This window comes from Triturus cristatus, chromosome 8 (assembly GCF_964204655.1).
Source record: "Triturus cristatus chromosome 8, aTriCri1.1, whole genome shotgun sequence".
Lineage (NCBI taxonomy): Eukaryota > Metazoa > Chordata > Amphibia > Caudata > Salamandridae > Triturus > Triturus cristatus.
The window spans coordinates 364,173,079-364,200,843 of record NC_140591.1 but is presented as its reverse complement, the minus strand read 5'-3'; the positions used below and the strand labels follow the sequence as shown (position 1 = coordinate 364,200,843).

At 42.5% G+C, this 27,765-nt stretch overlaps 1 protein-coding gene and 1 long non-coding RNA gene across 7 annotated transcripts in view; one reads left to right on the top strand and one right to left on the bottom strand.

Annotated features, from left to right (window-relative positions):
* The window catches only part of NBEA (neurobeachin), a 1,788,010-nt gene that overhangs the window by 992,480 nt on the left and 767,765 nt on the right, over positions 1–27,765 (bottom strand). For all 6 annotated transcript variants that reach the window (XM_085621699.1, XM_085621702.1, XM_085621701.1 and 3 more), the window contains one exon: positions 8,325–8,760. In XM_085621699.1, coding sequence (XP_085477825.1) covers positions 8,325–8,760 — 436 coding nt within the window. The remainder of the gene's footprint in view (positions 1–8,324; positions 8,761–27,765) is intronic.
* The window catches only part of LOC146802134 (uncharacterized), a 54,277-nt gene that overhangs the window by 17,702 nt on the left and 8,810 nt on the right, over positions 1–27,765 (top strand). The window contains exon 2 of the long non-coding RNA XR_014967701.1: positions 19,350–19,429. This is a non-coding gene — a long non-coding RNA (uncharacterized LOC146802134). The remainder of the gene's footprint in view (positions 1–19,349; positions 19,430–27,765) is intronic.

The following is a 27,765-nucleotide window of genomic DNA, read 5'->3' as shown; positions in this document are numbered from 1 at the left end:
TACAGTGTGAAGAAGAGGACATCCTTGTGTTAATAAAGTAGAAAAACAAATGTAGCGCAATGGGATATGGAGCCACAAGAATATTTTTTTAATCTCTTAGAAGATGTGGTGAAGAATTGTGGGGGCAGCTGCTCAAAGAGCATGGGGTCTTGAAAAAAACCTATAAAATCTTGATAAAAGAGGAGTATTCCAAAATTGAATTAATAATATAGTATAGTGTAATTGAAAGTGTTGTTGGACATACAGTCAGGGTTTGCCACCTAAAGGTCATAGAGGTAGTTGCCGCCGGGAATGTCCTCCTGGTGTCATGGGGCTCATCGTGCCCTACGGTTTCTGGATGTAAGTTATTGTGGCCAAGAAGTAATTGCATCTGCCCCAAAACAGATGAGGCCAGAAAGCTGCCTTATATTGAAACCTAATTGAAAAACGCCGTTGACCAGAAGCACTTGTGGGGAAGAGGGCTCTGGAAAGCTGCTCAAAGCATCAAAGTGGGATGTGGTTTTTTTGATGTTGTCACTCTCGTTCCATTGAACGGCTGACAGACAATCAAACCCTTCTAGCTGGCTGGCAGCTCATTTTGCAGGCAGGTGGCAAACAATTAGACACACCAATTTGTGCTTGCTGATGACATTAAAGCATGAAACTAAGTTGTATGCAGGGGCCTGGTGATTTGTGTGAAAGCATTTCAAAAATAATACTCTTTGCCGTGGCAACTCATTTCAGACTGCCACCTCCCATTATGGTTTTGAGCGGTGAGGACGACAGGCGGGAGTTGCGTGCAATGGCGGGCGCTTCTGTTCAATCCGTCACCGGCGCCCCGGAGACCTCAATCCCCTCCTTTCATCAATATCACCTCATCATTTACATTCAATAGGGCTGGAGCGGCTGCATACATTAAACCACACCAGGGGCTCCTGGCTCCAGTGTGTTTGAGCATGCACTGCCTTGTGCTTCCCCTGGCCAACATCACAAGCAGGCTGCCTACAGCATGGGGAGCAGGTTTCTTTATCTTAGGAACAGGGGTGACCGTCTTGTACGCATTATTAATAAAAGTCCAGATAACCTGATCTACATACATTAGGGCAAAAATGATTCTGATAATAATTACCACGTTGACCATACGGTACTGGTGGAAAATTAATTTCCCGATGCTTTGATTTTTGAACACATCTTGCCAGGATGCAAGAGAATGTAATTTCTGAAACAGCATGATATAACAAGCATGACTCGTGCCTGCATTAAATGTCATGTAGGCGAAATAGGAAGCAGCGGTAAAGTGACTCTTTTCTAATTTAACAATAAATGTACTTTTTTTCCCCTATCAACGCGGTGTACAAATATTACTATAAATTATTCTGACAAATAACTTTAGAAAGGTTTATATTAAGTCAAGGAGATTTTCCGTACAATTTTTAGGCAAAATCCTCTCGCATAAATAATTTACCTCGGAAATTAAACTAAATGAATGTTTGACTATTCGGGCCCATATTAGCCTAAAGCTCTATGTAGCACACGATTACAATATAAACAAGATTAAAAACTCCGTCTGAGATGCTGGCAATTGTTAGGATGCTGTAGTAAGCTTTAGGCCTCCTATGGAAACGGGCCACATTCATTATGTGATGTACAGTCACCCGAGGGAGAGTTCTCACTGCTCCTCACCACAACTACGGTCCTTCATGAGATGAGAGCGTATTCTTTTGTTTTGTATCTCAATTCTTTATTAAATGCTTCAAAATGAAACAAATAATGATCAACTATCAAATACCTTCACTTAAACAGAAAAAAACAAATATACAACATGATCAAAGACAAGAATAAAAACAATAATAAAAAAACAAGCAAAACAATATTGCAAGTACCCCAATGACATACACAGATGAGTAATCAATGCAACAGAGTGAACATGTATTGTTACAAGAAATAAAACTGAGCAGACAGTCAAACCTGATGCACTGATGGATTTGGTGACTCCAAACCCAATATGGCTGCATGGGAGGCGCATTTAGAGTCGCAAACCTCTTAGTGAGCGGGAATGTACACTTTGTAACCCATTATGAAGCATTAGGAACAGGGCGTGAAATGAGTGTGCCACCTTCGTAATGATTCACAATGGAAGGTAACAATAGTTTGAGACCACAGTTGCAGTCACAAGCCATTGAGCTGATCCCGACACACGAATATGGATGGCATTAGTGTGCAAAGTGGAAGTTGTTCCAGAGGGCCAGATTCCACCTGATGAATGCAGATTATGGGCACTGGAGGGTGGAAGGTATAAGGGTAAGAGTGCAAAGAGTGTTTCCCCAGATTCACTTCGCATCATTTCAATATTATCTCCGACTTCAGCCCTTTTCAGGGTCATGAGCTGGAATAATGTTTTTTTAATTTTTATTTAAATGTGCGTTTTTTCACCTGGAATGTAGGGTTGGATGTCGTCTGTCGCTGGCAGGCCATCATCCATGCACTTGCAGCGCTTTCAATAGGATTCACAAGCAGAATCCTGCCTGGTTAATATCAATGGGGCAGGATTCTGTGAGTTGTACTCAAAGTCCAGTTTGTGCTGCGATGAATCAGGACATCTATCGGAAGTGCAAAATAAACCCTGAGTGGCTAACCTGTTATAAAAGCACTGCGACTGCTTCGTGACCTGGGGGTTTGTACATCAGACCCTTTGTTTTTATCACAGACCAATTACAATGGTGACTGGGAGCACGGAATCCATCTAGGCATAATTTATAAATGTGTACTTTTTTGCAACAAATACTTCCCCATTAGTAAAAACAATGTCTCGTTTCTGAACATTGCATGTTAAATAGGCATGTGCAACTGTTTGCACATGTGAGTATTCCTGTAAACCCGAGAGTGTCAATGCTTGTCAGGAGTAATCAAATTCATTGAGGATTCAAAAAACTATCCCCTACATAGACATGTTAAACCTAGGGCTATAGATTCACATGTATTTTGTGAATCAAAGTCAAGGAATGATTGCTTCTATGTGCAGCAATGATAATTTTCTTGGGCATTAAGACTCAGCCATGTTGCATTTCATCAAAGTAATCAAATGTGTGCTCCAATTACATTAGTTTGAGTGCTATAAGCAATTTTTTAGTGTTTTCATCTTTGATGTGACCATACCATAAATAAGCGAATGGTCAGTGTTAGAAATAGGATTACTGGTCAAGCAGCAACCGCAATTCTAGTTAGGGTAAGGCACATGCAAACCCCAAATTAACCATGAACCCTCCCCATGGTAGCTTGGCACAGAGCAGTCCAGCTTAGCTTAGAGGCAATGTGTGAAGTATTTATGCAAAACTTCAAACAGTAAAACAGGAAAACATCCACACAAAGATCCCCCACCAGGTTAGAATAACAGAGCTTAATTTATTAAATAAAGCAATATCAAAACGACAAAAATCCAATCAGTAGAACCGGAGTTATGAATTTTTAAAGAATAAACTATAAAATAGTGCCTAAAAGCAGAAAGCGCCTAACGAGGCAATCTGGTCGCATTGGACTAGGTCCAAGTCAAAAGCTCAGGCTGACTGTATTGGAGTGCGGGTCAGATACAGTCCCAGATTAGTCCAGCTAAAGTTTTAACCTTCTCAAGTTTCATGCCAATAGTCCCGTTCGCATTGGAGACGTTCGCGAGGAGCAAGGAGAGCACTGCGGGTGGCAGTCGGAGTGGTGTGAAGAGCAGGCAGGGTGTCACAGATGGGCAGGCTGGAGCTTTGCATTGGCAGCCCCCCATGGGCTGTTGATGCTGCTGTGCGAAGAGACAGGTCAGGTGGCAGCTCACGCTGGGTTTCGGTGCGAGCTGCTCAGTACCTGTGTGAACTGGCTCGTTCACAGTTGTAAAGAGCCGTGAAGATTAATTGAAAGAGCCTGTGAGCCATATCAGGGGTCCAGGACCGGAGAGGCACCACTTCAGGATCAGAAACTCTGTAAAGACTGGTCCTGGAGCAGTTTGAGGAGCCTTTTATGTCCCTGCGACAAGCAGACTAGCCCTTTGAGTCACTCTGGGGTCCTGGGTTCATGATGAAGTTTCAGATACAGTTCTTGCTTCCCAGGCAAGAGGGCAACAGGTAAGCACAGTCAGCGCAGCAGTTCCTTCAGCGCCGCAGACCAACAGAGTGGCAGTCCTTGTTGCAGTAATTCAAATTAGAGGAACAAGGAGCTTTTCAATAGGTCCAGCACACACACTTCTTATCACAATAACTTAGAAATATAGAAGTGTACAGTTACTTTTACACAGATAGTGTTTTACACGCGAGTCAAATCAGTGGAATACGCTCCAATAGGAGCAAATGTCCTCACACACCCCGAGAGGAGTCATGCTTCATCATCTGGGCATGCTCCTTGTCGGACCGACGCTGCCAAGCCCGACGGGCACCCACGAAGGGGCTCTTTGCCGGAGATCTTTAAATATAGCCGTTTGATGAAGTGTGGGTATGTGGGGTGTGAGTTGTGTGTAGTGTGGTGGAAGTGGCTTAAATGAGGTATAGTGATGCTTAGTTAGGGTAAATTTTACTGGTGAAGCTTACTACCCTATTTAAAAAGGTATAGTGGTGCTCGTATGGGATACAATGTTCCTATGAGTAGTCGTGAGAAGTCTTTAAAACTGGGAGGTCAACATGTTTCTTGTCTATTATAGCCCAGAAGGGTCTGTTGGCGATTCGTCAGGACTAGAGTGGTGCGGAGAGTGGAGTGGCATATAATAGAGTGGAGTGGCATTGTGTAAAATGAAGTTGCATAGAGTGGAGTGAAGTGGTGCAGAGTGGAGTGGTGCAGAGTACCATAGAGAAGAGTGGTATAATGTGCAGAAGAGTGGCATTGTGTGGAGTATATTCCAGTGGAGTGGCATAGAGTAGAGTGGCTTGGAGGGGAGTGGCACACAGTGGAGTTTAGAGGCGTAGAGTGGTACAGTTGTGGGTGTAAGTAACTAAAGTGTCAATAGACATGGCAGATAGGATGAAAGCAACAAAAATAAGAAGCTGCATTTCGGTGTTAAAAGTAGGAAAGCACATTGCAAGTCCAGGAATAATACTGAAATGCTTAGAAAATTAAAAAAATAGAGCGTTGCAAAAAGAGGTGTACTTGGTCAATGCTCCAGGGAGTAGTTTACACAAGAAAGAAAGGGAGGCCTATGGGAGCTACGCAATTTAAAGATTGCAAATGAGAGACAACAAAAACAACTAATGGTATGCTGTGAGCGGGTTGTAAGCCCACTGAATTGTAAACAATACGCCTCGCAGCACAGCTGTAGGCAAGACCTAAAAATCATTCTGGTTTCACATTTCTTTATTCTTTTTTTCTTTATGAGAGGAATATTATACTGTGTTAACATATTGCCTTATGACAATTTTAGAGTGATTGCTTAGCATAGGAGAAAATCATGGAACATTTGTAGCCCCAAAGTTGTACGTATGGTAGAAAGTAGCCATAGTGTAGTAAGGATTGCGTAGCAAGGAATAGGGAAGAAGGGTGGGTTTCAGCACTATGAAGTAGTGCAGAGTCTGGTCCACATCTCTAATGGAATTGCTAATTGCCATTTGTTGATTACTGTGTTCTGTTTACCAAATGTGGAAGTGATTGCTCCATTGCCCTAGTGCAACAGTTTACTCCTGAAGTTGTTGGTCACACTGTGGCTGTAAATCATTTAAAATCCGCAGGTCTACTAAGTTCAGATCCATGCGATTGTGTAATTTTATGACATAACTTCCAGTCAAACTACTGTGGGCTGTAAGAACAAATGTACTACTTCATAAAATTACAGTAATAGCTCTTTTTCAGATCCTTTCTGTAACTCCCAATCAAATTATCATCCCTTACAACAACTGACACCATCTAATGGGACTACTTCAGTCATTTGGTTTCAAGCACAAGTCTTGATTTACTAGTACCCAGTATTCACAAAGACGAACTTGCACCAATAAGCCAATTTACCGATATAAGCGATTACCCCACAATGGTTAATTATTATCATACATGAGCTAATCCTACTTGAGGGTGGGGAGCTGTTGGTCCAAGGCAAGGATGTTTTGGGCAGACTTTTCCAGGGTGGGCACGGTAATGAACAGCCCCAAAACTCGATTGGTAGCGGGGGAGGTTTAGGAAGGAATATCTCTAAGGCAAACAATATGCTGCCTTTGGAGAACAAACAAAACAAAAAAAGACCACATTGAAATATTGTGAGGGCATTTCCCCATGCGGGACACATGTAAAATTATGTATTTGGAAAGCCCTTTGCATGTTTGCATATTTGTAATTCACAATTTACCAAAGATTTTTAGAAATGCTCCTGAAAATCTGCGACTGTCGCAAGGTTTGAGGAGCACCATTTGAAACTGGGATCCTTTCCTTATATTCCTATATCCTCCTGCCTTTGATCTTTGTAAACAGAGAGATCAGATTCATAGATATTCTTTGAGAATCCCTCTCAATGTGCTTCACTCTTTTTAATCTTGCACTGCCAGTCACAGCAGTCATTCAACATGTTTTGTGTAACAGATCCTTTATTGGCAGCAATCTACTTTTTGTGTTCACAGTTTCCATCTATGGATTCTTATACCCACGCGTCAGACAAATGCTCGCTGTAAACATTATGAACTGCATCCATACGTTTGCTAATTATCTTTAGTTTCATATTTCTGAAGTGACATGGTAACTATTTTTTCTAGTGAAATCTTACAAAAGCGAAGAAAACTCAAGTGATCATTCAAACCGGTTACATTATTAATCCCATTTTAGTGTAAAATTTGCTAAATGATTTTTAGATTGATCACATTATGATTGTATTTAAATACTGAAACATAAAGCGGGCACTGGATTGCTTTATTGGAATGCGTATCAGAGGTTTCACATCTGACACTAGATTTTGGGAAAATGCTTGTTTCAGTCGATAGCAAGTGTAAAGACTCTCTGTTAATAAGGAAGTCTATTGCCATGGTAACAAGTACTGCATTATTCGATTTATCTGACCAAATAATACCACCCCAAGAATGTACTCATTACAAGCAGGGAGGTAGGTAGTGGGTGATTTACAATAGTTTTTGCCTAAAGGCTGGATATCTGCGAATCGCAGAATCATGCCTGCGATTTGCAGAATCATGCCTGCGATCTGCAAGGATGCACCACTCTCATGGGAATCACAAACATCCGAAGTCATACATCCCATGCACGTTTTCGAGCAGAATGTCCTCAGGGCAGGATAACAAGAGTCAAGTGCTGCGCAAATGTGAATTTGCACAGTTTTTCTTTTTGTCTGCTCGGTGATCATATTTTCGGGGCTGTCTGGAAAACTTTCCAACCCAATTAGCAAACTTACTATAACGTACTTTGGAGTAAATTTGCGTGTGCAAATAGAGTGCACAAAGCATCAGGAAGATCATTTTTGTGGTTGCACTTCCTACTTCTGCTTCCCTCCTGAAAACGGAAATATTTTAATCTTGACGGGACAACATCTCTGATTTTTTCACGGTGGATTTTTTTTAAAGGGTCACAAAGGTCTGCAGGTTGGCACACCTTGGAACAAATAATAGTTTTGCTACATTGGTGACATTTCTGCTTCGTAAATCCTATTTATCAGTGCAAATTTACGTAATTACTGGCTCAACCATTGGAGGGTGCACAAGATAAAGTATACACACGGGGTAAAGTAGGTGTGAACTGTGCCACAGTAAGCTTAGCATTCAGAAAGGGATATTGAAAATACTGAGGTCAATAGGAGCTACCTGTGTTTTTGCATATTTTTTTCAAAACAGCGCGTAATTCAAGCCCTCGCCACTACAGTGAATTGTTGGGAATTATTTGCTTGTCGGTTTTAGGTCAATTTACTCAATGGGCAATTTTTATCTTAATATATGCTAACTGGTAAAACGTGTATGTCTAAAGTCGATGCACAATAGATATATAATATACCAGGCGTTGTATCTACGAGAGCAACAAATTTACCAGATATCAAAATGAATGTAATGTACCCCTATGTGAGACTTCTTTAACAAATACAATGAATGCGCAAGTGAAAGGTTTGTTAGTGGTAGTTCCCGCTGGTGATGGATTGCTATAATGATTGATGGCTGCGTGTTAGTCTCTCTTTTGTGTCGGCAGTTATCCGCCAAAATGGCAATGCAATTCAAGGCTTAAATGTGGTCATAGACAATCTAGAAGCCACTTACCAGGATTTCTGCACAAACCTTGTGGGTCCTATGATTGATGCCATTCGGATGTTTCTTTTCCTGTATACTATGAATCACTCAAAATCAGTGAAAACAAATCTAACCACATTTACAAACTCAGAATTCCCAAAAATAACAGCAAAATATTACCGGTCAAATGAATGAAACTGCATGGGAAGAATAGCGTGGGTTTCTCTCTTCAATGCAGGATCAGGATAGGGGACCGGGTCAGGACCACACTCGGCAATCTCCAACGGGGCGGCCACCAGGCTCTTGAGTATTTCTTTGATGTTAATGCCTTTGCTTTGGCTGATGCTGGATATGGTGGATGTGGGCTTCAGCATGTCAGTGGGGCTCTCCGCCAAGCTCTCCTGCGATTTCTTCACCTCCGACGATATGGTGGACATCAGCTCACTCATAACATCGGGGCCTAAGCTTGCCTCCAAGTCCGATCCATTCAAGATGCTCGGTATGTGCTCGTCCCCGATGCCAGAGTCTGTGTGGGGAATGGAGGTCTCTAAGTGCATGTCCTCACTGGGTGTTGTAACATCTTTTTCTTTAATGTCTGGAAATACAGCAGGTGTATCTAAAAATGTCAGAGAAACAAATGTGCTTATGGAGGCAAGGAACAGCACAGAGATTCATCTTTTAATCTTTATTTTTTGAACTGGCTGCATTTGTTGAAGACAATCTGCTTTGCAAATAATACGTTTTTCAAAACTGCAAGTCACAAACCGAAATCTGACTTTTTTCAATAATTAGAATAAAAGTCATAAAATGATTAATATCTTGAGTACTAATTGCACTACAAGTCATGTGACCAATTAACACATTATAGGGATTCTTCTGTTCTTTGCTCCAATTAGCTATGTACGCTGCTAAGGGGCAAGATTAATCATTTAGCAAACTGCATATAATGATCATACATCTTCAGCATAAGACGCCCAATTAAAACACAAAGAGTGAAAATAATTTGAATAAGAATATTGTGGATTATATGAATTTATTTACTATCAGCGCAGGAGTTACAATGCCCCCTCTCTGTCTAGTTCTGGTATTTGGTGTGATCAATTCCACTATCTTTGGCTCAAAGGACTGTAATAATATATTAGCAGGACATATCACAAGAGATGCACAAGCATAACTCATACTTGAAGAGATGAAAAAACATGACTAGTACAATGGTTGTGACATTCTGCTGCTTTTCCTTTGTCCATGGATGTTCCCCTGAATTTTTACTTTGTGGCAAACTTTGTGGAGCCGCCACTAATCCCTAGGAATCCATAAAACTGCACAACTAATTACACATGTATGACCATTACCTTTTTCAACTCGCAATTCGCAAATTTTAGCGACACACAATTTGCGAGTTGCAAAAGGAAATGTTCCAATGTGTCTCAGACACATTTTGTGATTGCCAATGAGGTAGCAAATGACCTGCCTCATCAATATTCATGAGACAGGTCGCTATTTGAGACCCATTGGGAATGGGCAATAACACAGGGATGGTGGCCTGCTGGGTACAGCAGACCACCATGTCTGTGTTTGCTTTCAAATAAAGCAACTTTTTTTTTAATGCAACCTGTTTTCCTCAAAGGAAAACGGGATGTGTTTCAGAAAGAAAAATGAACCGTTTGTTTAATTTTTTTAAGAGTAGTCCGTGGGACCACTGCCTGCTCTTAAAAAACGTTTTCGATGCCAGTCACAAAGGGCAAGGGGTCCCCTGCAGACCCCTTCCTGTTTGCGAGTGGCTTACCACCTACTTGAAGTAGGCAGCAAACTGAGATTGTTTTACGATCACATTTCGGTTGCAAAACAATCGTACACCCCCATGCGACTTGCTATTAGGAAGGGATGCCCTTGGCACGCCCTTTCCTAATAGCGACTCACAAACCCTATTTTGCCAGTCCGTAACAGGTTACTGCCTCACAAAATAGGGTTGATATATGCTAAAACCCTTTTTAGCAGTTGCAAACAGCCTGAATCTCCATTTGCGACAGCTAAAAACAGTCATACATGTGACCCCTAATGTGCTTCACGTGGCACACCCTTGTTGTGACCTAGGAATAGGTAGAAACTTCATTGGTTCTCACCCTCACACGCATTATAGTAGAATTAATATGAGCGATCTTGATAGCGATCCTATCAGTCTAGATTTGTTTTGATTAAACAGAATGTTCGTAAACACCGTGAACAGTAACCACTGGTGTAACCCTTTGTGAACATTAAAACATGTGACCAGGAAAGGCTTTATGATCATTACTGGTGCACCTTATGGTAGGGCCATTAATAACTATCAGCGATCGTTTAGTTCTGAGTAAGTATGGAGCTTGCACGATGGAGGATGGATGCTGCCTACAGAGGAACATCTTAACACTCACATTTTTGTTTCAGGACTTCAATGTATTCTAGGTAAGGAACTGTCCCGGTCTCAAACTACTCTGTGTGGAAGCAAACACAGACCCAGGCTGGCTAGCTGGATCTTACAATCTGCAGAATGCAACATGCACTTAAGTGCAGTGGGCTTTAGCTCAGCTGTCCAGCTTTGTCCCTCTAACTTGCAGCCATCATGCAGTTTCCTGAGATCATCTGAACTGGGAGATGTGTGGGGTCCTCTGCGGTAGCTTAGTTCCAGCGTGTGCTACCCACTTTTTCCTGGATAAGACTAAGCGTTTGACAGGTTTGAAGCTCTGCTTGTCTGCCTACACCTGACCTTGTCCTGTGTAGAAGCCCCTGCACTGCAGATAAGTGCTGATGCCCTCTCTATCCCTAAGCACAAGATGGTGGCAGATTGCTGAGGAATCAGCCTTAGTGATGGATTTGTGGACATCCGCTGAGCCACTCAAACACCTAAGGCAAATGTTGGTGCAAGAGAGATAGACTGCTACCTGTGTAAATGAGAGGACAGCGACTCTACCTGGAGAACACATTTCTTTATGCATCAACCTGTGTATTGGTTTAATATCTGCTTCTCTGCTCCCATTTTAACAGCAGTCCAGCACCAATTTGGCCAGGCAGCTGGTCCAGAGACATGTGCCAGCTGGCAGACCAGAGCTATGAAAACATCAAAACACCAGAACTCTGCAAACACTAGAGTTTTAGGAACATAAAAAATGTTTGAAGCCAAAGCTCTGGCTTTAATACTCTATAATGGTTAAGATCAACTTTAAACACGGTCTGGTACCCACTAGAGATGACCATTCTCACTGTGACATTAGTGGTTCTTTGTACCATTACTGAGTCAGATTAGTGTAAAAGGCTTTGGATTGTGGCTCTGCTTTCAAATGATTTGATCACAAATGTAATATATTGTTGTATTCTTACAGAGATGGCAAGACACACAACCTTGTCTGGACATTCACATTTTATTGCTACTGTGGTAATTGTGCTGCCCTGTACATAGGGTCCTCCCTTGAGATAAGCCATGGACTGCTCCTTCATATCTACTAAGAGTCACAGATGTTTAGCTGAAAGCTAAAAGCTGTTGCAGACTGATTTTGTATTTAGCGTTAACTGCTATGGATGTTGAGTCAAAGGTCCCCGAAGTTACCTTCTCTGAAGAACCAAGTATGACACCCCCTAAGGACTCTCCTGCGGTGCCAATGTCTGCCGCTGTGATTCCTGCTTTTCCAAACAGGCATTTCACCTCTGAAGAGTCTGACTGAACCCCATTTGCTTTCTGTGACTGCAATTCTCCCTCCTTACCCCTCGCATATTTCCACATTCACTTTCCTATCAGTCATTACTGTTGGGTTGAAAAGAGCGGTGAAAGCTGCTACCTGCTGCTGTACCGCTTCAAGAAATGACAGAGGTGGCAGGAGAAGTGTGCTGGTGCCATGGACAGAAACAGTGTTGCTTGTATATAGCTGATGTAGCACACACTCACCACCGTCTCACAACCTGCTGTTTGCAACCAGCTCGGCAGCAGTAGGTAAGACTCCAATACGGGACAGCATTAAGACCAGAGCTTAACAGAAGTGTGATGCAGCACGTAGAGCTGTTCTCTTGTGACAATGTTTTCACCCACACATTAGAAGCAACATGGCATATTTTAGGAGTGACCAATTTAATTGGCAACACTCTGGAACAGCTTAGCAGTATGTCACTTGTGAAGCTTCACATATTAAAAGTCCCGCTGGCATATTTGAGCGCTGTTTGGATATTACTTACACCACTTGACATACTTAGTACAAGACAATCACGGACAGAAAGGAAAGTGTTTAGTAACAGGTGAGGGGATCACAGTCATAGCAGACAAAATAAACACAAAGCCTTGCAGATATGAAGGTGATAAGACAATCAAATGGAGGCCTGCCCCCGCCAGAACATGATCTACACTGACATTATACAGGAAGAGTCCTAAATGAAGCAGCCACAGAATGGATCGGTAATCAACACTTTTCTGAAGGAGGAATCTTTGCCACTGGTGCAGCGCAAAATTGCCCACCCTTTATACTCACAAGTACTTGATAGATACATTACATGGGCATGCACTTAGCAGACGTTTCTTGTGTGGATTAGCGATTAATGTAATTGCTGCACTTCACATCATTATTAAAGAGTGCATTCACTGTAGGAGTAGAGGATACTCACATTGTGGGTTTTACCATAACAGACTGATATATTATTTGAAGTCTTGATGACATAAATCGTCCTTACGTAGTAGATAATGTACATACGATAAAGATGAAATTCGACTTTCATAATGTGTGCTTTAATACCTTGGCTAACATTTATTGGCTAGCAAACTAAATAGAAACCCTCCTCATATATGCAGTGCGATTTCTTTTGAAGCGACAAAGAGTTTATGTAATATATGCACTAATGTCACATATATATTACATCTAAATGTAGTTCTAGCTATGCTTACATACGATTATACCCAGGGATTTACTGCATGTTACATGTAATGTGAATCTAATGCACTAGAAATTTCTATTCATTTGTGTTTAAATGTGCACAAGCATATTAAATGTGCACCATTGATTTAATGCTTTAAACTTGTCCTGACTAGGCCTGTATTTCACCATGCTGCATAAATAATGTTTTCCATTTTCTGCTAATGTGACATTTTTGCAGGTATTCAAATGCATTGTTAGTTTGAGAATAGATACATTACTGTGCTAGTGATAGAGGAGAGAGTCTGAGAAGAAGACATCGACGAAAGAACATGAGAAGCCAGAGCATCAACTGAAAGGCCTATTGTTAGAATTGGGGGTCTCGAATTGGCAGACGTAGGTACCTTTGTTCAAGTAGGGACCTTTGCTTCTAGTCAGGGTAAGGGGGATACACACTCTAGATAACCCATGCTCACCCCCCTTGGTAGCTTGGCACGAGCAAACAGGCTTATACCAAAGGCAATGAGTACAGTATTTTCACTCGAAACACACAGTCACACAGTGATAACACCACAAATGGACACCACACCAGTTTAGAAAAATAAAATCTTTATCTAAACTCAACAAGACCAAAATGGCAAAAATCCAGCATACATGTAGTAAAATAGCACTTCAAAGCAGTTGTTTCCAAAATAAAGCTAGTTTGAAACAAATAGCTCCACCTGGGGGCATTACAACATTGTGACAGCAATAAATCCAAAGTACGGCGCGGACCACGAGGTGCGCAGTGTCTGGCACAGAGTCACACGGTCCCCCAAACAAACAGTACCTTGGAAAACAAAGTCTATGACTATGCATGGCGTCGTGGAAGTGAGGCGTCAGCGCAGAGGTCGGGGCCAGCTACCTGGCTGCCACGAGATAGGCGAGGCGTTGTGTCTGCGTGGAGGCTATGTGTCGAATCCAGGTCAGGGGAAGTCGGTTGCATCGGCGGTGAGGCATCGGTTTCGTTGAGGCCATGCGAAGTCGGCAAGTTTGTGGAGTCACCCTTAGCGGTTATCGGTGCCGCCATAATAGGATGAAGGCACTGGCGTCGGGAAGGCCGATAACTGCAGGCGTCGCCAGGCAATGAATGGCATCGGAGCTGCAGTGCAGGCAAGGCGGTGCGTCATGCACTTTATGCAGGTCGTGTGCAGGTCGCGTCGTCGTCGCTGATGACGTCGTACATTGCTTTTCTTGTGTCTCTTAGGTTTCTTCCAACTCCCAACAGCAGGAATAACCTCCAGAGGCCCAAATCTGGATCAGGTGCCTCCTGGCAGGTGATTACTTTCAGCAATATAGTTCAGGGGGGCAGGGGGTGAAGTCTTTGTGTCCCTGAGACTTCAGCACAGGAGGCCAGCACACACAGGCCCTTGGAGATTCTTCTTCAAGCAGGTTTCTCAGCAAAGTTTCAGTCTTTATCCTTTCCTTGGCAGAAGCAGCAACTGCAGGCCAACCCCACACAGCAAAGGGGCAGTACTACTCCTCACATCTCTCCAGCTCTTCTCCTCGGCAAAGGTTCCTCTTGAGTCCAGAAGTGATCTAAATTTCTGGGGTTTAAGGTCCACTACTTTTAGCCCATTTTGTCTTTGTTCTTCTTTGTGCAAGGCTCTCTGAGCCCAGTTCAAACCAGTTCTGTCCTCACTAGTGTGGTACGATCACAGGTGGCGGAGACAGCATTGTGCAAGGGAGACCGGCCCTATTCAGGTGCAAGGAAATCTCTTCCTACTACTCTAAATGCAGTCAAGGTCAATCCAGCTCAGCTCTGAGTCATCCAGGAAGAGCCAGGCACACCTCAACTCTCCAGTGGCTGTCTACAGTGAATGCACATCCCCAGCCCCTGTCACTCCAAAACCAGACAGTCAATCCACAAACAGCAGAGGCACGCATAATGGTTAAACAAGAAAATGCCTACTTTCTGAAAGTGGCATTTTCAAACACACAATTTAAACCATCTTTACTAAAAGATATGTTATTAAATTCTGAATTCAGAGAGCCTAAACATATTTCCTCTATCTTGTCCCAGTGGGAAGTTATACTTGTAAGATGTTACAAAGTATCTCCCATGCTATCCTATGGGACAGATAGCCTTTCAGTAGTGAAAAACGAAATTGGCAGTATTTCACCATCACTACCTTTCACATGCACTGCACCGTGCCCAGGAGGCTACCTTGGGCCTACCCGAGGGGTGGTTTACATGTAAGAAAATGGAAGGTGATGGCCTGGCAAGTGGGTGCTCTTGCCAGGTCGATATGGGAGTTCAAAACTGCACACAGACACTGCAGTGGCAGGTATGAGGTACATTTAATGGGCTACTCATGTGGATGGCACAATCAGTGCTGCATGCCCACTAGTAGCATTTGATTTACAGGCCCTGGTGCACACAGTGCACTCTATTAGGGACTTACCAGTAAATCAAATATGCCAATCAGGAAGAACCATTTGTAATGACAATTTACATAGGGAGCACTTGCACATTGACACTGATCAGCAGTAGCGAAGTGTCCAAAGCATCTAAGCCTACATCTTGGGGAGAGGAGTTGGCCTAACGGCTAGGGCGCTCGACTTCGGACCTGGGGAACTGGGTTCGAGTCTCGGTAACGACACTGAACATCCTGTGATTCTGGGCAAATCACTTAATCTCCCCGTGCCGAACAAAGAATGAATGTGTGTCCTCATGTAACGTAACTGGTGCTGTGTAAAGCGCTCTGATACCTGATTGGATTCGAGTCAAGTTTGCGCTGTATCAAACTCTGCAAAAAAAAAGCATCTAAGTCAGCAAAAACTAAATCCAGTACAGCATCAAAAATACAGGAGGTAGAGGCAAAAGTCAGGGGAAGCCACGCCAAAGATGCCAAGTCTAACACCTATTCAGCAATGTTGCGATCTAACCTGTGCTTGAGAAGATGTTGTTCCCATGTCAATGTGTGAGATTTTTACCTGATGTTGCAGTCTGCAATGTGAGAAATGGATGCGAACAATGGACCGTGATGATACGTACAAAGAGATGTTACCCAGAGGACCCTTGCCTGTTATAACTTAGTGTTCACACCATTTGAGATTCAGATGCTTTCCAGATTCCTTGCAGATGCCTTTCAGATTCTTATTAACATCCCTTCAGTGACTTTCCCCTAAATGCTTAGAACTCTTCCTAGAGACTTTGAGAGGTTCAGACCTCTATGCTTACCTTTGATTCGTTCCCAAGTGTGGCTTAGGCTAACGCTTATTCTCGGACCCATAGAAGATTCTTGACCCAGCTTCGGAAATGCTGATACCTTCCTACTTAACTTACCCTGCCTTGTTCTAATTTCCTCTATGGAAATTCACTGCATTTGGAGGTCCTTTAGGGTACAGAACCATCCTTGTAGCTTGGACTTTGATTTAGATTACTCAATGTATAGATGAGGGCCTTTAGACTTTTCTCTCAGAATCAACTCCTTGTATTGATCTTTTGTATTGATGTGACTGAATTGTTTCTCTGTCTAATATTGGTCTGCCTTAATTTCTTTCGGAGGTTGGGCTTACCTGTTGTTATTCTGTACCTTTAAAGTATGGTGTTACTTGTTGTGTACCTGAACTTGATTTAATTAATCTGTAATTAACCTTCTTAACTAGAATTTCCAATTCCCGGTCCTCATTGTGTGGCCAAATGGGTTACACTGTTAATTGGTATTGACTGATGACATAATAACTCTCTCACCCCTCAGTGCATTTAAGAAAGATCCGTCAGAGAAAGATATATGGCAAGGAAAATGGGCCCTGAAAACGCTGGATCACTACGTTAATATCACTAATATATTTGGGAGATACAAGTCATTTATAGTCTTTGCATTGCTAATGCATGAAATAGCCTGTTTGATGCCATGTGTCCAGAAGCAAAGAAAGAAAAATGTATATGTTCAGTAATATGAGCCTTACCAGAGAAAATTAACAACTGTTTGTGCATGCTTTACCATTAAGTCTTTTAAGGGTTATACGGTTTGCCTACATCCACATGAATAGGTTACCTGACGCTTACGGACGGATTACAAATTCACCAATATTGCATTGTTATTGATTGCATCCGATAAATAACGATCCACATGCATGGTTAAAAGGTAATGTTTCAGGTTTTTTGCAGTAAATGGGAGCTTATTTCATGGAAACTCAATCCATGGATACAAACATACAGTCTGATGCAAAGGCTGTTTCCTGTGAAACAGGGGCGGCCTGCTGTCTTCAAATTGAAACTTTGCTTGAATGGAAGAGCAATTAACAAAAACAGGATAATAAAATATTCTCACTTACGCCAAAGAATATGGGGCAGTGAGGCGTAGGAGTGTCTTTAGTTGGGTGGTGACTCATGAGAGGCGAGCATGGGGACATGATGTCCCTCTTGTCCATCGACAATGCAGATAAAAAGCATGTTACACTTTGCACATTTCCATACATGGTTTGCACCATGGCATTTTTACATATATGTTTGGATTTAAAAAAAAATACATTTATCAACATCAGGATGGAGGGTTAAATGTGTGCAGTGAGGTAAAATCACATTGCAGAGCCTTGTGACTAACAGCAAAGTTGTGCCCCTGTGCAGTCATTGCGACTTGCAATCTTTGAGTCATAAAGCAGTAATTGTATTGCACTCCTGTGGTGATATTATGGCATTTGACCATAGCACTGTAGTAATAAATGTGGGAATTTGCATTTATTAGTACAGATACTCTAAAGAACTTGCGATACTGGACAACATGTACTTTCAGTGGCATGACATATTTATGCTACAGAGCTCAAAATAAATGCGGTTCAATAACTTCTGTTAGAGCAACAGTACTAATAAATGTAGAGTCCGACATGTATTACTAAAGTACAAAGTTCAAATTCCAGCTTATTACTACAGCATAACAAAATTGACATGAGAAATACCCTCTTTATAGCCTCGCCGATTACATGTTACAATTACTTTACACAAAAAACAACTCTGAACATTTATAAAGTTTCTTCAAGGTGATGCTATATTACTGCACAAATTTACCTCTTGTATCCTGATTGTGGTTATGTACATTTTTAAAACAAATACGCTTACAAAAACGCTATGCACAAACCATATATGCAGAACTGCAGGGTGCAATATATCATTTATTACCAAAATTGGTGGGGAAGGGGAGGAACATAATGACCCACTTGAGTCTTCACATTTGGTTAGTCATGGGTCACGGGTCTCCCTTCACTCAACAATGACATTAAACAGCGAAATAGAAGAGAGAGAGTGAGAGTGTGAGTGTGAGTGAGTGTGTATATATTTATATATATATATATACATACATACATACAAACACACACACACATACATACATCGTGAAGGCCGAAACGCGTCATGGCGGTGGGGCGTGGTGTGGCGTGGTGTTTGGATCCAATAAACAACCTTGCATTAACTTTTGGGTCTGTGTTCGTCTTTCCTGGATTAATTTGGGAGTTCCTGACGGAGTGCTTTACATACATATATATATATATATATATTTATTACAGTGGTTTAAATACAAGTGTTTGCATTCCACGTGAAGAGAGAACATCTCTTAAGTCCAGACATGAACATGGTCTACATCGAAAGTCCGCTTCCTCTCAAACCACGGGCCTGCCTGCGGGCCCATCGGGTGAGTTCAGTGTCTTTGCTGCACGACACACAGACCCATAACTAGCCAAGTTAAGAGGTGTGCTTAGAAACAGATGTAAATTTCTCTGGAGGAAGCCGCCATATCAGAACAAGAGTGACGAGATCCGCATACTCCTAAAGGGCCAGGAAAATATGACCGCTCGAGTGGAAATACAAGACCCAAATTACTGTGCTCGAATTTTTCAAGGACTTCCAAGATCTAAATTTCTATGCCCAGTTATGTTCAAGGCAATGAACGTAGCTTGACTGTGACTTGTTATGTTTAATTACCACAGCTATGATGTCATCATGGCAGAGACCCACCACTCACAGCCCTGCAATTTAACACCCAGAGAATGTGTTGGAAAACACTATGTTTTTAGCGCTGGCTGTCAACAATCATTCAGTCGAGAATGAGTTCAGGCGTCTCTGATCACACAAGTTTTAAACAAAACTCACTGGCGCTCTGTAAGGCAGAGATGTGGGGATTAACATTCTCGAGGCGTTTTACAGGAAAACACGTTGGTGAGCGCCATTTTGGCTGAGTTTATTGAGCCGGCAAATTAAGATGTGCGTCACAGGGTGCCTCACTCACAAGCTTGTTGGTTGAGTTAGACTCATAATTCTTATGAAATTATGTTTTTCTTTCACTGCATGTTTTTTTAGGTAATTGACCTGTCTGTGAGGGTCCTAATGCCGAGGCCACTCCTCTTGCCTGCGAAAGATGGACTACCTTCTATCCTGTGGTAAGTATTAATGAGGAAAATCACAGACAGCAGGTTTACTAATCATTCATGGCTTTAAGATGAACTGTTATTTTAAAAAAATGTTCTTTATTAAGTTTTTTAACTTTAGAACAGAACAATGCATCGCGGTATATAAGCATCGATGGAACAGTGCAGCTGTATCGGACACTTTTGGCTGCTAATAGCAAATAAAAAAGCAAACCAAAACAGAAAACAAAAGAGAAAAGAAAAAGCACAATCGATGCAATTGAGGAGAGTGGCACGTAGAATCACAATTGCAAGGTAGCACGGTACGCTTTGAGGGCAGATGGACTGTCAAGATTAACAAGGAATGTCTGGTGGGTGTGGGATTTTCAAAGACTAAATGATTGAAGTAACCCTCTCCCAGAGCGATCAATCTAGGTGTGGGCTGAATTGTCTGATTTAGAAGGGTTTGAATGTTGTCAACTTCTGTGTCTAGCAGCCGGTCACCTTTGAGGTCTGATTCGCGCCGCATGAATCTGCCAATAAATTAATAAATGGGAAACAACCAGAGTGTGTTAGCGGTCATGTGCAACCATTCTGTTAAGATGCTGAAGACTTTGTGAGCAATGGAGTGCTGTTGTTTTATGGCTCTTTGAAATAACTATTGAAAAGACACCATATATGGTCTGTATGCTTACTTAAGTTTGAGAATGAGCAGACATGCAGGGTCTGAACAGAGGCCATAGTCTGTCCTGGTCTTATTTGAGCTTCCTGTACATATATTTCATGCCTGGGTCCCATATAAAAGGATGGGTCAGAAGGATCATCTTCTCTACAATGTGGGATTGTTCTTCCTCAGAGCTTAAGTCATCTTCCTGCCAATGTATGCACTTTTCCAGCATACTGATGAAGAGGGCTCTGAGGGGATGATGGGAAACCTATTGAGACTTGCTAAAGTTTACTCATTGTATTATTTGACTGCCTATTTCCCATCACAACAGTGACTGACGCTGACCGAAATATCTGAAATGCAGTGTTCACCTAGCTGCGCGATACATCATTGCCACAACATTCGATAGAAAGAAGGTTTTTAAAAGCTTAACCCAAGATATAGACTAGCCAAGCCAGCATAAAAGCACACCATTCTTTGCGCCAATGCCTTACATCATTGTGCCAGAAACAGAAGGGTTCCACCATGTTGGCAACAACCATAGAGGACGAAGGACTTGTACTGTCCAGTAATATCATTGTGGGCAGAATTCTGCAGAAGAAACAGACATTCCCACAGTAAGAAGCTTTATAAGCATGAACCCAACTCTGGACACAGACGGTGGCTGGCACAAGAAGAGGACCTGTTTACAAAACAAATCTTCATTTTTTTCAGCTTATTCATGGAAGGATTGAGCCATTTACGTATGAAACTGCTGAGCCTTCTTAGACCCATCAACAATAGATTACTACTCCAAAGGACGTTGCCTATGGCAAGACCATTATCAAGAGAACTAAGAAAAGGCATCCATGAGTGAGGATCCTGCTCTCGTCTGGAGTTTCTCGACCTCATGTGGTCTTCTTCATAAGTGTCCACCAAGTTGATTGAAGGCTGCAGCACCTTATTCATGTATCACCGGCAACCATCTTCTACTTGAGTGAACTCTTAGTTTTAAAGAGCTCCACTATTGTAGGCAGGTGAACCAATAAAGCATGTTAATATTCAAAGGTATGTCAGACACCTTCCTTCATGATGTCATTCTCTTTGGGGAAGTGATGTCAACCAGATATTTCTTGTCAGGAAAGTTAGGCTTTCTCTCAGACCCTGGCCACCGCTGGTCTCCCTCCACCATGCAGCATTCCTCTAGACTCTTGGTTCGGGCAGGTTTCTTTGTGCTTCTCCATACGCCACGGTGCTAATAGTAAAGTAGTTCACCCACTCTAAGCACTAAAATCTCTAATGGATGCCACCGGACAGACATATCACAGACTTATAAGGCTATCTATTGAATATTTCAATTTTTTCACTTAAAAATGGCTGAATTGTGTCATCTTTGACACAGTGTATGGAATAGCTCTCAAAGAGCTTGACAGCACAGCAGTTTCTCTGGTGTCTGTGGGAGGGACAATGGTCTGAGCAAGAGAACAGTGGGGAAGAGGATTTGGCGTTACGACCAGAGCTGCCGACTATGTAAAAAGAGAACCAGATTTGACTCCCGGCACCGGCTCAACATCCTGTGAATTTGGGCAAATCACAATCTCTGTCTAAATGAATCTTACCTTGTTTGATAACACTGGTGCTCATGTAAAGCGCTCTGATCACTTTGTGCAGCGCTATATGAAACTGCAAAAATAAACAAAACACCTCCAGGAGGCTTAGCCTGCACCACTGGGCAAGGGACTCCTGAAACAGAGCAAGAGTGTCTCTATGGAGTGGGGATGTCTGTACCACTGGGTAAACAATTTATCAAAACGTAATATTTTATTACACACTTTGTAAAGTTACGAGAACTATTTCCCACTCTGAAGAGGACAAAACCATATAGGCGAGAGGGAGTAAAGGATGCCGAGGTCATCATAAACTGCACTCTGATTTTTATTTTTGTGCACATGAACGGCAGCAAGGCCATAAGGGTGTGTACAGCTACATCTGTTACAACAACCTGGCAGTGGGTGTAAATTCTCAGAAGCCCAGTCGGGTGGCTGAAACTCCAGCCCAGGTCGTGGAGACAGGGAGATTTCAAGTTTGTGAACTTAACCCCGTCAGAGGGGCGCAGCTGAAGTCCAGATGCCTCTTTTTAGTGGCTTTTACTGCATTTAATGAGATCATCCGCCATGACACGAGGAAGGGTGAAGGGTTTATTTCCAGCAATGACAGCCTGTCTATCACGCCACCTCCCCGGGCTGCTTTCTGCACCGCACACGTCCTGCGTGGCAAGATCTGGAAAGAGCATTTCAATATCGTTTCAATATTTCCCTTTGTTTTCAGGAGCCCGAAGAGCCAGTACCAGGGCTGCAGACACCAGATGCAAGAGGCGAAAAGAATACAACGGGGCTCTGTGTTTGACAGCCAATGCTCATTGTGGTTAGTTGTAAGATGACCCTGGGAGAAACCGGGGCCGTGGCAGCGAGCATGCGGTCATGAGATACGATCCAGAACGCCATAACAGAGGCCTGGTGAATATCTAAGTTAATGAGCCTGGAAAATCTACCATGTTTCAGGAAATATTTCCTTTCTACAGATCACATTGTATATAAATTTGATTAACTGTCATCGGTTTCTGTGAATATGGTTTTCCAACATATACAAAATATTGCAATGGACATGTATGTGGACGGGACATATATACTGTGTGTGTAAGGTAAGGTGAGAAGTCATTTTATAAATACCATAACAGCGGCATAGCTTCCATTGGTGCAGCAGGTGCAGTGGCACCAGGGGCCCACTGAACCCTGATTATTGCTGTATTTCACAGTTCAAACAGAGGCTACGGGGGCCATTTCCTTCCTTGCACTAGGGTTGATAACACACTGGCTACACCACTGTATTACAATATAGCAGTGAGTTGGAATTAGGGCATCTGAAACAGGTGTGGATGGGAGGCATGAACATCATGTACAGGTGAAGAGTTGGGCATTGAGGACATCAGAGATATACGGGACTGTGGCTAAAAAACATATATGCACAAGGAGGTAACAATGGACATCTGACATTTAAAGCGAGGGGCCCGACAGTATCAGACGTACGGTGGGGTAGAAGGACTAATGATATATAGATGTGTGCAGGAGGCGAGAACCAGTGCCAGCTTTAGCGCTGGTGGCGCCCGGTGCGACAATCCCTTTTGGCGACTCCACGTCCCAAGACCACCTCCTCGGATTCTCTCACAACCACCTGCAAAAGTGCCCCATATCTCTCCTATCCTAAAAAATAGCTAAACACAGTGCCCCCTGAGGTCACAACGCCCCCCCCTCCACAGGACAGTGCCCAGTGCAGCCGCACCAGTGGCACTGCCCTAAAGCCGGCCCCTGGCGAGCAACATCAAGTGTGTGCGTGGGGCAAGGGACCAATTGCACTACAAATGCATGGAGGAACGGCTAGTGACACTTGACAAGCAAAATGGAGAGGTATGCGTGATACCATACGCACATAGAGGAGGCGAGTGTTCAGGACATCTCACGGACAGAGCTGCAATGTATAGTTATTAGAAACAAAGAGTTGGGGACAGCGCTTAAGGGCACATATGTGGTGTTGTGAAGGGGAAGACCAGTCAAAGCCCTGCATGGAAGGGGAAGCAAGCCATTCCATCATGTACACAAATGCATCTCATCACTTTTTTATTGGAGCCTCCGAGATGGAAAAACAGTCAACTGAATTTCGATCTAGAAATGTTTTCTCTCGCCTTTGGGTCACAGTTTGTTTGAGGTGAAAATTAGGCCTGTACAAAATAGTTTACTAAGCCCAAAAATTAACAAATTTCTGGTTAGGAAAAGCAACAAACAACTTCATTTTGCAGCTGAGAAATTGTGCAATTTTTTTCCCTGAGAAGACTAGTTTGAGCCGAAAATGTCTTGCAACAGACATTCGATCCTCAAACTTGTCCCTTTGCTTCCATAGTTCTTGCTTTTTGAATGCGAGTCATGCTCTCGTGTTGATTTTTTACGGGATACCACAAAACTAATTTCACTAAATGTTGTATAATTTCAGGTACGTTTCACAACATTTTGTGACGTTACTTAAAACAGTTTTGCACACGCCACGTCTAAATACACCATTGTGGCCAGCCAAATCTATGATCACAGTTGCCTTCAAAAATTGAACATATTATTACTTGTATTGAGACATAGACATATTTTAACAGTTGGGAGAACTTATCATACTCAAGGTCATTTCATTGTACACAGCAGATGCCAAGTGCCATGGAAATGGCTTTTTCTTTGGACCCAGGGCACTAAAGGACCTGTTGTCATATCTTGCTTGCATAGAGGACTAGAACAATTCACACAGTCGGTCTCATCTTATCCACCTTCTCATGCTCAACAGACATTCAGTCACTGGTACAGGACTGCCATGTGAATTTCCTTCATCATGTTATATTGATCAGCTTTTCCTCATTATCCAGTGCACTTGTCTATCAAAGGCATATAAGAGGAGTATGTCCTGATCAATGTATTCCTTGGACACCAGCTGAACAGAGAGAGAATCTCCACAGGATGAACCCACCATCAAGGACCAATATCAATGAGCCATAACCAGAAAGTCACATCTGGTAGTCGACATCACCACAAATGTCACATGTCAAAGGAATGTATGATCTTTTCAGCTCGGTTGTCTCTGGGCACGAGCACGCGTATTGTCAGGAGCTCCTAGAGGATAATGGCCCCCAGCTCCATGATTTCACAATCTCAGATGGCTACTAGTTTCCAGATGCAAACAGGGGAATGTGTTGCCACGTGATATGCTAGAAAGACAACACTTCTCTCATGTTGCTCGTGGATCTAAACTAAACCGATACACATAATAAAGGATGTGACCATTTGATCAAAGGGCCTTTATGGCATTTTCTATTGAAAGAATAGTGTGATTGCACCAGAACCGGAGTGATTATACATCTCTAGTCTCACAGGCCGGGTCTGGCGGCTTAGTGGACTAATGCGTCCACTGTAGGGGCCTGTGTTCGACCTCATGGTCACAAGGTTCAAATCCCGGCGGGTTCACTCAGCCTTTCATCCTTCTGAGGTCAATAAAATGAGAACCATTGAGTTAGGTAACAATGAACATTTGTTATTCAGGACCAAGATACCCTTCTGGGCGAACGTGTGCTTTACACATGAAATGTTATGTTAATAAATTACTGTAAACATTTTGCTACATTAAGAAACAAGTAGGCTGTTTTTCTAATCAAGAGAAGCCTACGAACCTGATCCCACCACATAAGAAATGTGCACAAGGATATAATTATTAAAAATAGATACTCTCACCCCAAAATAGTGATGCACATTCTACTGCCCAATGTAAACAGAAAGGGGTTTAGTATTGTAACCTGTTAAGTATGTGGGCATTTTGTGGAATGCTTTTAGGCACACTGCATGTGGCATGTACTGCCTAAGAAATCCTTCAAAAATAAAGTGTTAATTTGAAAGGAACAATAATCCTGATTACTCAAGCTGCTAGCTGTTGCTAAAGTGTCTTGCCATCATCTGTGGCCTGTAAAACAAAGAGGTTGACTTCACAGTATTAGGTTAAACCAGGGCTGGCCGACTGCAGTTCCGCACTATAAGCGTGAGGGTCTCTGGTGAACAGAGGTAATGCTCCTCATAGAAATGTTGTGCATGAATGTTTCAAAGTCTCATTCACATATATCCCGATGAACTGACATTTGATTGCCAAACCTTGCAGGCAGATCAGTTTGTGGAATTCATGTATTGTTTCATTAGTATCTGTGGATAATTACTATATATGTACCATCTGGCTAACACTCTACCCAAAACCAGAACTCGATTATAATTTAAAGGATTTATAGTCTGCTGCAAAAAGTATACACTGTTGATATTCCTACAGCATTCCTAAGCTGTCAGAGAAGTACACCATAGACAGTGGATCCCAATTTCAAAGGCACCACAAAGTGCTCGTTATTTATTTACAGTGTCTGCTATGTTGTTCCGCGCCGCCATGAGACCCCTGGGGGGGGCATTACACATGCATCACGTATGACAGTGTCATTCCTAAAATACAATTGTGGCAGAGAAATCCGTACTAGCAGCACAGCAATCTGTTAGTAAGCACCAAGCTAGCCACTAAACTCATTGCTCACACATGGCAGTGCTGAGCGCCATGCATGCCCATGGAATGAAAACGAATATCACCCTGACAGACAGTGGAGACGGCTCATCGATCAAAGACCATGCCAATCTGAGCCTCAAACCCTGGGGAACACCAGAAGACCGAGGCCGCAACGGCAGCTAGAAAACTGTTTAGGTTCACAAATTGTTGGTGATTTATCAGACATGAAATGAACCATTGGAGAGCGAAAGAAGCTTCGCCCGACCACTGCGTATCCCTCTGGAGAAAAAACGCAATGATCTGCGGAGTTGAAGAATGTCACATGGTCTAACAAGGTAAGGAAAGAAGGGAAGCTTGTCACAATTTACCAACAAATCGCTTGCATGCTAAAGGGTGATGTGTAGTACTTTGATGCACTCTAGAATCAGATTGAAAATGTCGGAAAAGTGCATTGTGGTTCACGCACGCAAGGGGCTGGGTCCACAGTATATCGAAGGCCCGCGGGCTGAACCATCAAGAGATTTCAGATTGATAGGCAGGACAACAGACAGCCGAGATTGCATGCTGGAGTTTTGAGCAGCCGAGTCACTAAGGCTCTATCTGAAGTGGCAGGGCCTGGCCTTCCAGCTAACAAAGATTTATGAAGCCAATCATCAAGTCCTTTCAATTGTAGGCGATGTGCAAAGGGGAACTGCATCTTCAGAGTACAGCTAGCAGGGAACAAAGAAGCAGGTAAGTGACACACTGGGTGTTTCAGATCTTAAAGAGACACTGTGGCCCCTAATAATATGGACTTCAATACTAAGAGCCTCAAGTTCAAAATGAAAATGAAAATCATCTTTTTTTTTTAACTGATCTGCAAATGAGAAAGATATACTTTTGGATTAGTTAATGAATATGTTAACCCCTCTAATAACAGTTTCTGGATTGTGTTAAGAGTGTATGCCTAAGCATCACTTGCAGAGGAAACACCATTCGCAATAAATTCGGAAAAATCTACATCATAGTTGTTGGCCTATGACTTGCACAATGAAATGTATGCAAGCCATAGATTTCAATGCATACTCCTGCACTTGTTTTAATGCAGATTATTTGCAGTGCAAAGAATCTGCAGCAATATCTGTGACGTGCATATTTAATTTCCATCTCCCTTTGTTTCTCCACATGGAGAAAAGCCTTTTGCCATGCCCCTGAAAACAAGGCCGTATTTGGGGCACAATTGCACCCTATTTGCACATTTATTCCAAACTAATGTTAGGTGTGCAAGTATGGTGGCAAAAGTCACTTTGAGGGGTTGTGAATACCTACATAACCAAGTTATGATTCTTGCCATCATTAGCACTGGCCACTACTGAGGAACAACCAACTTACTCCTGTCTATTTGACTTAGTACCCCAGCACATTCTCAAAAAGTTACTGTAGTACCAAGTGAAATGTGAACATTAGAATTTAAAATTGCCACCACTTATGAAGTCATAAATTACAATTTAACCACAAAATTTGTTGTGCATCAAAGACCAGATTGAGAATAGAAGGGGAGTGTGCCTGATAAAATGTCACAACTGCTAACCAAGCCCAGATAACACAGTGCAAGCAATTTTTA